Genomic DNA, 12,698 nt, shown 5'->3' on the forward strand with positions numbered 1-12,698 from the left:
TTAGATGTTACTGCCCAGAACTTTGAATGTGGAACCAGGACACAAAGAATCAGGGTCAGTTTAGAGTTCATCCCCACGGTGGTGGTGGTAGAACCAAGGAGAGGCAGTTTGAGGAGTGGTTTTCAGTGTCCAGGGACCAGCATCGGGGGCTGTGGCACCCAAACCGAGCTGCTTTTGAGATGCGATTGGGTCGTGGTCCCAGATCTCTAGCTTTCTTGGATCCAGCCCATTTTCAAGATTGTTTCTCCTATAGATTTTATGAGCTCCCAAAAGCCTTCCATTAAATTCCTAAGTTAGCTGGAGTTGGATTTGTTGTTGTAAACCATGAATCTAACTGGCCTATCTCATCTGGGCTCTTTCCTTGGCTTCTACTAATATTAGGTAGGGGAGATGTTGCGACTAACTTTAGTTAGCTCTTATATTATCAACCCTGGCAAGAAGCGGCTTGGAGAAGGACTGAACACAGCTCATTCACAATAATATCCCCTTTATTGATATTAATCACAGTTATGAGGTCTTGTCCATCAGAAAGTTTGCATTATGTAGAACTACATACAAAGACATACAAATACACATACACCAACCACCAAACCCATTAACTTCAATCAAAACCCCTGAATGTCTTCCATTTTGATCATCAGTGCTCCAGAAGAACATACATAGACCCAGCATAAGGTTGGCTTTTGAGGTGTCAGAGCATTCACAGAGCAGGGTATTCACCCTTGGAAGCAATTCAACGTGTAAACTCAGAGGGCGGGCCTTGATAAACACAACACCTGAATGCCTGGGTCTTGGGCTGCCTGCCTTAATGGCAGAGCCCACTCAAGGTCACATACTCCTTTGACCAATGAGGACGGCAGGCCTTACTTAGCTCTGTTTGAAGCAGACAAATTATATCACCCTATTGGAGAAACTATGTGTAGGAGAGAGCAGATTGGCTTCTAGTCTACTTCAAGTCATCCTTTAGAATCATTTCAGGATGATGACTTGGCTAAGATTTACCCTACAAGGGGAATGTAAAAAAAAAAATCTCTCTTTTTCTTCCTATGCCTTCTTCCTTCTTCATCCTAAGCTCTCTGGCCAAACTCCAGCAAAGCCTGCGATAGCCTAAGGGTTCAAGGTCAGGTTACAAGTCACATGGTCAACAGGGAAGGACCTATTGCAGATTCCAAATGTCTTTCTCTCACTTAGGTTAGCTTAAGTGGCTCCCTCCATAACTACACGAGGATTTGAGTTCCAACTGTCCGCTGGTGTCCCCAAGTCTCTTGGAAAACTGAAGGCTATAAATTTATCAAAATAAATGTCTAGGGGATTTGGACACCATGACAAACCCCTTTGCTCTGGGATCCATAGAGTGCAGAGGTCTCTAATCAAAGCTGCATTCACACTCTGTGTTCATAGTTGTCTGAATTCCCTAATTCCCTTAACATCAATAGTGTCAATTTTGCCTTAAAAAAAATTAAAAAAGAAAGAAAGAGAAAGACTAACCTATTTCCTTCCCTTTGTCTGTGTCCCCTCCCATACAGCATCTCCCTCGGGGGATGCAGAGGAAGGCATGTTCTCTTGGGCTGGCTGGACCTTGGAGAGTGGGTTGCTATGACCATGACGTTCCAGTTCCCGTCTCATGGGTAGATGATCAATGGTGAACGATCAGGAGGGACAGATGAGAGATGTCCTGGCCATTCCGCTCTGAGTCATGAGGCAAAAATGCTTAGGAGGCTTCTCTCTTGGTAGCTTGCTCCTGCAGGCGGTGACCTTGAGAAGCTGCCACTGAGCCCAGTGAGGGAGACTGAAAGTATGACAGCAGAGACTTCCCTGATCTGGGCGTCCTTGGTAATATCGCCAAAGAAAGATTCTATGCAGTGGCCAAACAAAAATATGGAGTTCCGTGACACCTTGACATTCTAAATGAAACCAAGATCTCCCTCCAAAGAAGAGTAAAAACTGTCTTACTATAATCAGAGTCAATCAGGATAATGAGATGAAAAGGAGAGAAAGGAAAAGTGTTTTAATGTAAAGGAAGAGGCTTGTGGTCCCATTGAAGCCAACCATTGCAGTTTCCTGGTGCCATTTTTCCTGGGGTCCGAAGCATCTCAGCACTAGCCCAGGCCAACATCAAGGGACATCATCACCACGAATCCCAGGATGGAGGCCCAGGAGGCCAGTTTCCCGTTACCACTAGGAAGGAAGGGAAGGAAGACCTTAATGCACTCTGGGACACCATCCAAGCTGGAAGCATCCTCTGTGAGGTCCAATTCCAATAGAAAGTACACCACTATGATTAATAAGAACAATAATATTGACAAGTAACACTTCTTGGGGCTTGCTAAACGCCAGGCAAACTAACTCATGTAACCCCAAAGGATGATCACATGAGATCGGCACTATCATTATTCCCTTGTTACTGGTGGGGAAACTGAGGCATACAAAAGTAACTTGCCCAAAGATACCTCTCGTGGCTCTGGAATATATGCTTGAATAATACAGGGTGGCAATTAAATTCTTGATGATATTATTGAGTATGACCTTTTAATCTAGCCTCAACATCATTCTGCTATAAAAACCAAATGAAACAAAGAAAGCAAGCCCCTTCCCCCTGACACCCAGCCCATAGCAACACAATGAGACTATGATGGATAGCTTTGGCTCTCAGAGCTCACCTCTCCCCTCATTCCAGCCCCAGAAAAATCCACCGAGGGACAGGTGGGAGAGAAAGGGACAATACACAAAACTAATCATCTGGATTAGTGGAGTGTAGATGCCCCTGCCTTGGGTCACTGGTCAGTCTCTCCACCCTCCCTGCTCATCTCTCTTTCGTTTCTGAGAGCACATTTGAGAAGGGGATGGGGATGATCCTGGGAAGGGGCCGGAAGGGGTGGGAGCGAAGAAAGGAGTAACAGATGAAGAAAGAGAAGATCTGGAGGCTGGGGCCCTGGGACTGGGAACCTGGCCAGGGGGAGATGAGGGACAGTTCACTCTCCAACCTGATCTGAGCCTCCGGGATGATGTCGTCCATGACCACATAGACCATGGCGCCAGCAGCAAAGGCTAGGGCGTAGGGCAGGAGGGGCTCAGCCAGCACCACGGCAAAGGCGCCCAAGACCCCGGCCAGTGGCTCCACCATGCCGCTCAGCTGCCCGTACCTAAGGAGAGACCAGAGACATGTGCCACCACGGGGAGGGTCAAGCAGACACGCAGCCAGCATGCTCAGACTGCTGACTCAGCCCCAGAAAACAGATGCCTTTCCTTCCACATCGTATAGGCGCCTGGCAGTGCAAAAGAACTTCACTGTGTTTTCAGCCACCGCCTTCTTCCCTGACCTCCTCTGACGCGGCAGGTGCCCCCTCCTGGGTGTCCTGTGGGGTTTTAAGTTTTCCCCATTGTCTGTTTTCCATAACAGCATTATTGAGATCTAATTCACATACCATAGGGCACACCCATTTCATGTGTACAGTTTAGTGGTTTTAGCATAGTCACAGGGTTGTGCAACCATCACCATTACCTGGTTCCAGAACATTCTCATCACTGCAAAAGGAAACCCCATACCCATTAGCAGCCACTCCCCATCCCTCCCTCCCCCAGCTCCCGGCAACCACTGACCTGCTTTTTTGTCTCTACGGACTTGCTTATTCTGGATATTTCATATAAAGGGACTCATGCAATGCTGGCCTATTTCATCTCGCATAATGTTCTCAAGGTGCGCCCGTGTCGTAACACAATATCGGCATTCACTTCATTCCTTTTATGAGTAATATCCCGCTGTACAGACACACCACATGTTCTCTATCCATTCACCAGCCGATGTCGGCATTGTCTCTTGACCGGCAGGACACTGGTTAGGAGTGGTGCGGACGTTTCCCAAGGACGGCTGTGCCTGCTAGGTTTGGGGGTTCGGGCCACCTTTGCACCCCTTCCGAAGGAGCTGCACCCACACCCCTCTGCTGAAGAGGTGAACCTACCTGGCCCTGTGTCTCCTGAGACCGGCCTCCACTACCCCCATCTTGGATTAAGGTGAGATTTCTTCATTTAAAAGAAGAAGCCCTTTATTTGAGCAGGTGGGTCTCTGTTGCTTGCAATCCCAGAAGCCCTGATGAAAACAGCAGCCCACGTGAGCCCTGAGGCTTCAGAGAGCAGGAGAGAAGCTGGTACCTGGTCCCCACAGCTGAGCCCAGCCGGCTGTTGGGTTGAATACCAACAGACAGGGGAGCTGGGACATCTTTCCCACTATCCCGGGTGTGGGCATCTGGCAAGATATACTGTGTGTGAGCCTCAATCTCTCCATCTGTAAAATGGGGGTAGGGAAACCCAGAAGTGCCCTGGGGCATTTCCATGTCCAGCTGGCCTCCCCAGTGACAGGACAGGGCCGTGAAACCCCCCACTCCCCCTGCTTCTCCCTGGCCAGGAGCAGACAGTTGGCATGGGGGAGACACTGTCTACACTGCAGGACCCTCTAAAGGGACACCACTTATGCTGTGTGCACAGGTTGGCAGACCTTGCAGCTCTGTGGTGTGTGTACAACTCCCGGCCTCAGCTTTGTCACTTTGGGGAAAAAAAGTGAGTTTGACGTCAAGCCCAGACTGGACTGAGAAGAAAAAGAGTTCAGTCTTGGGGTCCAGATGCTGAGCACGAGGCCCCCCGCCCCATTCCCTCGCCTCCTGTCTTGTGGTGCCCCTCCTGTAGGAAATAACAGTCACAGCTTTGGGGCTCCTGGAACTCACATTTGAACCACATCTCTAAGGCCATTTGCCCTGCCCTCACCCCGTCCTCTGTTCCGTAGACTCCAACAATGGAGGAAGAGACAAGAGAGGGTAAAATAAAATAATTTAGGGCACCTGGGTGGCTCAGTCGTTAAGCGTCTGCCTTCGGCTCAGGTCATGATCCCGGAGTCCCGGGATCGAGTCCCGCATCGGGCTCCCTGCTCAGCAGGGAGTCTGCTTCTCCCTCTGACCCTCTTCCCTCTCGTGCTCTCTCTCATTCTCTCTCTCTCAAATAAATAAAATCTTAAAAAAAAATAATTTAAGTATGTGTAAGAACTTGTAAGTCATAAGGTCCCATAAAATGGAAGGCATTTTTCAATTGTTGTTATTAGCAGTCTTTTAAAACGCCCTCACCGTACATTCTAGAGTGGCGATTGTTTTAACAAAGAGGTATTCTGGGGCTCGGAGTCCTGAGTTGAGGGACAGATTAGACTTCCAGTTTCGGAGTCACCACTAAGAGCTGGTCATCTGACGCTCTGGGCCACGGTTCTCCCCTCTGAAAACTGAGGACTCACCTTATGTGTCACTGAAAAAGTAACATTAAGGAATAGACTAGAAAGGCCACGGGGACCATGAAAACACGTTTTCGGAGTGCAAGAGGCATCATCTCCCAGACCCTCCTGACACAGTCCTGGTCTTCACGTTGACAAGGGTTCTGAGCCGGGCCAATGTAATGACTCTTGGAGATAGGCTGTGGTCAGATGGGCCTACGTAAAGGCGTGTGACATTGAGAGTAGACGCTGGTTTACTTCCTACTCGACAGGGAGAAAACCCAACACTGAATGGGCATGGCGTGGCTATACCCGGAGGCATTTTGAATAGGAAACATGACCATTGGGGCTGGTTTATGTAAAGGTCGAAGGTCAAGAGATGAGTTTCTTGAGCTTCCTTCCACGCCTGGGGGCGCAGGATTCAAACAGATTGTCGGCATTTTAGCAGAAGCTCCAGGGTCACTTCCAGGTGGGAAGAGGCAGCTCTCGGAGAAAGAAGCCCGTACGAAAGACTGCTCTGAGCTTTACATCAGACACGACCCCGGCCTCTGAGAGCAGACACTCTAGAGCACTTACCAGAAGGCTCTCCAGGGGGAGAAGCCAGCCCCTCGCAAGGGGAGGCTGACAGCCAGGCCCTCTGGGAAATTCTGGATCCCGATTCCAATGGCTAAATTCCTGAAAGAGCAAGAAGGCACATGAAGGCAACACCCGCACACACACACACACACACACACACACACACACACACACACACACACAGGACCCCCTCGCCTAGACCCAACACCGTCCTTGGGTGTGGGAGATCCAGCTGAGACCCATGGCAGGTGCAGGAAGGAGAGAGTTCAGGGCATGTGTGAAGGTACAGGGCACACGGAGACGAATGGGCTGACGCAGACCGTCCACCCTTCCTGCTGTCCCTGGTCCCCAGGGATGCTCGATCTTTATGGGGCCGCAGTAAGCAGAGAACGTGCTGGCTGGGCATGAGGATGAGCGGGGTCTGCCCCTCAGCGGCATAACTTTGTGCAAATCGTTTGCCGTTGGACATCTCAGATCCTTGCAAATAGCACAGCCGGGCTTGCCCGGGGATGGTAACCTCTCCCAAGAAGGACTGCTTCACGGCCACGTGGCCCAGTGACCTCATGCCTGTAAAGTTCCCAGCGCGTGTGAGGTGCTCAGTACATTGTGGTTTTATTCCCTATGGCATGGGGATGGGTACAGGGCGTTTGATTGAGAGGCAACCTCAGGAACGGGACAGGGGAGTAGTGAGCAGACTCCAACAGGGACGCTGATCTGCTGGGCTTGGCTACCCCACCGACCCTGCAGGTCCGGCCCGGACACCACACTTCTTTGGGACCCTGCGGTGCTCGCCGAGATCCTCCCTCCTCTGCTCCTACGGGACTTAGAGGGGCTGGGCTCTGGGAACTGGTCAGGCTCGAGGACAAACTGCCCACCATCTGCAGAGGGTGAAAAGGGCCGGCCTTGGGATCAGGGTCAAGAGTCTTACTTCTCACTTCTTGGGTCCCAGGTCTAGGAACCCAAACCCAGCTTTGGGTAATACCGTCCAGCCCTGCTCGTGTTACAGGACCCTATAAGCTCCCACCAGCCCTGGGCAGAAATACAGCTTGTTCTAGAGGCTTCTGCTATCAGGGTCATGGGGGCATTTGAAATATATTTCTTTTTAAGAAATGAATCTTAAGGGTCCATTTGCCAATATTTCACTGGCCCCTGCCCTGCCTTCTCAAACAGACCCTCAAAGGGGTGATCCTTTTCCCCGACACTTTTCCAGTATCCCCTCCCCACTCCCAGATGGGTAAGTGGATACAACCTTTCTTGACCTTTTGCAAAGCCCTGAATCAAGGTTTCTCTCATGAGGAAGATCAAAGTGTCTGGCCAGTTCTTGTCTCCCTCTCCTGACCATGGAAACAGCCCTCTGTGGCGGGCTCGGTGCCCACGGCCATCGCCTGCCCCGCCCTGTGCACAGGTAGGCGCACGCCATCCACCCAGCCTAACTCCAGAGTGGCCAGCCCCGTGTCACCGGCAAGTCAGAAGTGGGGCTCCCTGTCCAAAGTCCTCATGGTGACACAGCACTGACTGCAGCCATCCACCAGGCGGGCTGTGGAAGGCTCCTCCACATCCTGTCCGGGAGCCACCAACCTGATAAGCGGCACAGAAACCCCATTCTTCTACCCCTGGCAAGCCTCATTACCTCGGCCCCGCCCTGGCTCTGGCGTGGCGCTTCCAGCCCAGCCAGGTGCCACGCCCTCGGGATCCTGCCAGGCCGTCCCCAGCAGGGCACCACCTTGCCAGGTGATCACCACATCTCCCCTGAGTGCTCCTGGGCTCCTTCACCCCCCGACAAGGGCCGGACTGCAGCTTCTCCGCCCTTCCCTTCTTCCTATATGTCCCTTCTTAACTCGGCTCTGCTCTTCACGTGCGTACACGTGCTCGCCCACCGAGTCCCGCTGCTCCGCTGGATGCCCTGCATCCGTGAGACATCAACGAGCTAGGGGAGACCCAACAGAAGGACTCGGTCCCCTCCGCACCCCCTGTTCCACCTCGTCACTTGCATCAGCTCGGGACTGAATTACAACCCAGAGCCCTGGGCCCTGGCCAGGCCCTAGCAAACGCCGATGCCTGGGCCCACCCTCGAGACTCCAGGGAATCGCTATGGTGTTGGGCTTCAGATCCGCAGACTTGGAAGAATGTGCTGACGGCACTGACAGCCAATGACCTAAGACATCATCAGAGTGGGTGAGGACGAAGATCGTGGCCATGGCCACCTCCGACCCGGGAGCCCCTTCCCTGACTATCCTGGCGCCCAGCATCATGGCGGCGGGGGGGGGGGGTGGCCCCAGGTCAGAGCTGAGGACACCAGCGGCTCCTTGTGAATGCACCAGCCGGCCTGCAGACTGGGTCCTTCCTGTGCATGAAACCCGAACTGGGGGGCCCTGGAGGGGATCCTGAAGAACAGAGAACAGAAGCAGCAAAGTGGGGGTGATGCTGGGGAGACAGACTAGTAACAGCAGAGAAGAAGAGAGTGGCTTGCAGGTGCCCAGGGCGAAGGAGCAGGACGGCCAGGGCTCAGGCTGGCAGGGTTGGTCCCTTGGCAGCAGGAGCTCGGAGCTGACTTAGCAGGGGTGGGGGCCAGAGCAGCAGGCTGGGCTGCAAAAGGACAGCCTGCCAGGAAGGAAGCCCCAGATGTTCCCTCCCTCGTGCAGCCCTACTCTGCTCCCCCTGGGCGCCACGCGACCCACCCGGCACTCTTGGCCGCATCCCCAGGGAGCAGGGTTTGGTGGGCCATCCCCTCCTGTGTTCAACTTTGGGGGCGGAAAGCCCAGATGAGAGGTTTCCTTTCCGGGATGGGCTATGAAGATTCCAAACAGGGTTCAAAAAGCAAAGGGGAAAACCCAAACCTTGGCCTTCCCAAGACAGTGAAGCTGCTGTGTTCTGTGTTTTGTTCTTCCCGGAGGGAGCACAAAGACACATCCCCAGTCTAGACTGTGGCAAATGAGCGGCAGGGAGAGGGAGGTGGGGACGAAGGGCTCATTAAGAAAAGAAACCACAAGCTCTCCCCTAACAGCACCCCTTCCCTTCGGTGTCAAGCCAAGCCCCACAGTGATCTGTCACCTGAGCCGGACCAGGATTAACAGGGAGGGGAGAGAAAGCCAGGAAAGGCCGTCCGTGGGGAGAGCAGGGGCAGGGAGGAGAGAGGGAAAGTGGAGAGCAGGTGGGTGGAGGGGAGCCGGGGCCTGGCAGGTGCAATGCTGGCCCTCCCGGCTGCTAGTTAGGAGGGGCCTCCCTGCCCTTATCTGCAGATACCGCTGATCCCAGGAGACGAGCGACAAGAGGGACGGCCATGCCGGTGGGCAGTTGTTTCTGCTGTTTCTTAGAGGCCTGGAAGCAACTAGAGGCCTGACCCCATTTCCCCTCGACCAGGCCTGCCTTCTCATCTGCATCCTCCTCAGCCCCCAGAGGAAAAGTCAGAGAACGTTCGGGTTATAGGGCTGTTGGAGGCCCCGTTGTTCAACACCTTCGTGGTTAAAGGAGGAACAAAGGCACAGAGAAGCTGCATGTCTTTGGAGACGGTGTGCCAGACACTGGGTGTGCCAGCCAGACCTGGGGCGGGGGGGAACGCAACTCGGCCTTCACTTTGTCCTCGAACCAGGCACAAACTCCCCTTCTTTTCGGGTTCTTCTGTGGACAATCACTGTGAAGTGCTGCTCACAGCTCACAGCCCAGAGCTGGTCCTACCATTCAAAATTGCCCGAGGTTCCTGAATGAGGCGGCACTCGGGCTCTGCTGTTCCCCACACCGCCCGGTGACCTTCCCAACCCCATACGAATTTCTTCTCCAACTCATGCTCCTCAACCTTCTCGGTTCTGTGACCTCCTCCTGGTCACAAGGCCAGCAATAGCAACGGGCAGCCAGCTGGGAGCCCCCTTTGAAGGGGGGACCCCAAATCCACCACTGAGCCCTGGCCACGTGTGAGAGCTTATGTCATATGTGAAGAGAGATGTGAGGAAGGAAGGGCCCCCCCATCATCTTCAAGGAGTTTACAGTTGAATCGAGGGCAAAACCCCTGCCTACAAAGAACTACAGGATGGCGCCCAACTGGCTCAAGGCCGTAAGGGAAGCACAAAGCCCGCATGGAGAACATTCCAGTAGAGGCAGAGGATCTGAGACAGAACGTGACAGTCAGGATGGACTCTGAAGGATGGGGACCCCTTTAATGGACAGAGAGAGATAAGGAGACACATGTCTTGTGGGAAGAAGGAACAGAGCAAGGCAATGTGTGAGACGGTAGGCCGGGCCATCCAGGCCTTCTTTCTTGCCCCTTCCCCAGTTCAAAGCCCACACATGCACATGTGCGCACACACGCGCACACAGGACATGCACAGAAGTCACAGCCCAGCTCTCCCAGACATCAGTCTTGTAAAAACCGTTCCTACACACAGGAAAGCATCACAGTCCGTTGAGTCTGCTGGCTTTCGAGGGAAAACCTGAGTGCTCAGTGCCCCGGCCTCAGCCCCACCCCAGGGGTCACCCCAAAGCCAAGTGTGGGGATGCACCCCAGCGGTGTCCAGCCCACGTCTGGATGCAGACCCCATGCTGAATGAGACGCGTGGAGAGTTCCCTTAGACCCATTTATTGGCCATACCCACTCAGACCTCTCACTTAACATCTCGGGCCTCGAACTTGGGGAGAGCTTTCATCACATGCCCTGTGGGCAACATCACAGAGCACACAGTCCCCATGCGATGACCTGTGGCCAAAGTCAGCTCATCTCTCATCTCCCATCTCCAGCTCCTAGGCCTATCAGAAGGTGCCTAAGGTCCCCCAACTGGAATAGAAATGATCATAATCATCCCTGCCATTTACTGTAGGTGATGGAAGGGTCAGGCGTGGTTGCGGGTGTTTTACATGTAGCAAACCCTTAGTCCTCTCGGCCACCTTGTGTTTCCTACCCTTAATATCCCCATTTCACAGATGGGGAAGCTGATGCACAACAGCTGTCCCCAAGGTCACCCAGCCATGGAGTGGCAGTGGTCACATACTTCGGATCCTCTGGGCCTCACGCAGACCCATCAGACCATCCCGGGCTCCGGCGCTGCCTCATGCCCACTCAGCAATGACCTGCGGGTTGGGCCCACTCCGGAGGCAAGGAGAGCAGACCGGATTGAGGAGGTGTTAACCAGAGACCTCCAGGGTTAAGGGGGTTGGAGCTTCTCTATACCCGGGGTCCTCAGCCCTGCTGCGGTGGACGTTTTAGGTCAGATCGTTCTTTGCTGTAGGGGCTGTCCCGGGTACTGTGGGATATGTAGCGGCATCTCTGGCCTCTACCCACCAGATGCCAGGGGCATCCTCCCAGTCCTGACAACCGAAAATGTCTCAGACACTGCAGAACGTCTTGGGCGGGGTGGGGTGGCAAATCACCCGTGCTTGAGAACGACCGACCGAGAGTAAGCAACAGCTTAGGTGAGCTGACTTCCTCACCAAGTATCTGAATGCCAGAAAAAATGATTCGGACCCAGCAAGGACAATATCTGATCTCATTCATCTCATCTGAGAATTTCTAGGCTCGGTGGAGTTGAGTCTTCTCAGGAACTTAGCGGTGGCAGGACAGACTCCTGGGATTCAGGGCACGCTCGACACTGGGGAATGACCAGGCCTCCGCTCCCTCATGCCTAAGGCAGTAGCTCTGGGACCCTGGAGTTGCACGATTCTGGGGGAACAGTGCACATCGTGTGCTCTGCGAGTGGAACCCCTCGGAGTTGTGCAATGGGACATTCCTGCTTGAACCCCAACTGCAGGTTATTGCTCAGCATTGGGTTTAGTTCTGTGGTTGGAGGCGAGGTGTCCCCAGGGAGGCTACAGTAGGGAGAGTCACCGATTTCCCTGAGAGTTGGCAGGACAGCGTCCTTGCAAACCCGCAGCCTGCTCTCCAGGCTATGTTCTCTGGCCCGCCGATAATGAAAGGAGAACAGCAGATCCCTGACAAGCCCCACTTCACCCGGGCCCTCAGATCCTCCCCTGGGCTGTGAGCATGTGTGTTCTTGTGTGGCAGGCCCTTACATACTGTTTTGATTGTTATCGTCCTGCCCTGAAAGGCCTGAGTGTTCAGGCACAGCGGTGATATCACCAGCTTCCCACTCGGGCTGCCACTGGAGGTGTTTGATGAGCCTGCAGGTGGGAAGGGGCTGGATGCTCCCCGCGGGGCTGCCAGGGCCCTACCTGCTCCGTGGAGCTGGTTTAGCACGGAAGGGATCTTCCCCCACCCCCTTCTCTCGGTTTTGGGAGGCTTATTGCCCCAGGCTGGAAAGCCGCGATGACCCATCCTTTCCCTTAAAGTCCGTGGCCCTTCTCAAAGAGGGCGGGGAGGAGCCCCAGGAAGTCAAGCCACAAGCCAGGGTGGCGTAGGAGGGTGATTCAGACCACCACTGCACACCTCTCCTTGAGGAATAGCCTCCTGGGGATGGAGGGGATCTCTCACTCCCCGAGGGACGCCCTGGGGATCTTCACCTGCCAAGTCTCCCAGCAAATAAGTCAGTCCTCCCTACGGGCCAGGTAAGAGGCTGCCTCCACGTGATTTAAAAGCACCTGGGGGTATGGACCCAAGAGCAGCATGTTTCCATATTCATAAAAAGGCTCTACCAGGCTCGCGGCTCTATCAGTAGCCCCCAAACCAAAAATTAAGCAAATGCCCATCAAGGATGGAATGAATAAAGCGACAGTGATGTGTTCACCCCATGCAATAGCGTACGGGCAACAAGAATGGACAATCTACAGCTACGTGCAACAGCAGGAGGCATCTCAGAGGCAAAATCATGAGCGAAAAAGGCTAGACACAAATCATGAATGCTGTGTGCTTCTAATCGCATAAATTCCCCAAACGGGACAAAACTGAGCTACGTCTTCTTATCTGCTAATTGATAGGAGGCGTCGGGGGCCA

General features: G+C 53.7%; 1 protein-coding gene across 3 annotated transcripts in view; it reads right to left on the reverse strand.

Moving 5' to 3' along the window:
- Positions 1-470: 470 nt before the first annotated feature.
- Positions 471-12,698, reverse strand: part of SLC39A11 (solute carrier family 39 member 11) — a 331,048-nt gene continuing 318,820 nt past the window's right edge. For all 3 annotated transcript variants that reach the window (XM_027626247.1, XM_027626245.1, XM_027626246.1), the window contains exons 8-10: positions 5,825-5,923; positions 2,985-3,143; positions 471-2,178 (exon numbers count right to left, since the gene is read on the reverse strand). In XM_027626247.1, the coding sequence (XP_027482048.1) occupies positions 2,100-2,178; positions 2,985-3,143; positions 5,825-5,923 (337 nt within the window). In that variant the 3' untranslated portion in view covers positions 471-2,099. The remainder of the gene's footprint in view (positions 2,179-2,984; positions 3,144-5,824; positions 5,924-12,698) is intronic.

The sequence above is a fragment of the Zalophus californianus genome, chromosome 16 (assembly GCF_009762305.2).
Source record: "Zalophus californianus isolate mZalCal1 chromosome 16, mZalCal1.pri.v2, whole genome shotgun sequence".
Lineage (NCBI taxonomy): Eukaryota > Metazoa > Chordata > Mammalia > Carnivora > Otariidae > Zalophus > Zalophus californianus.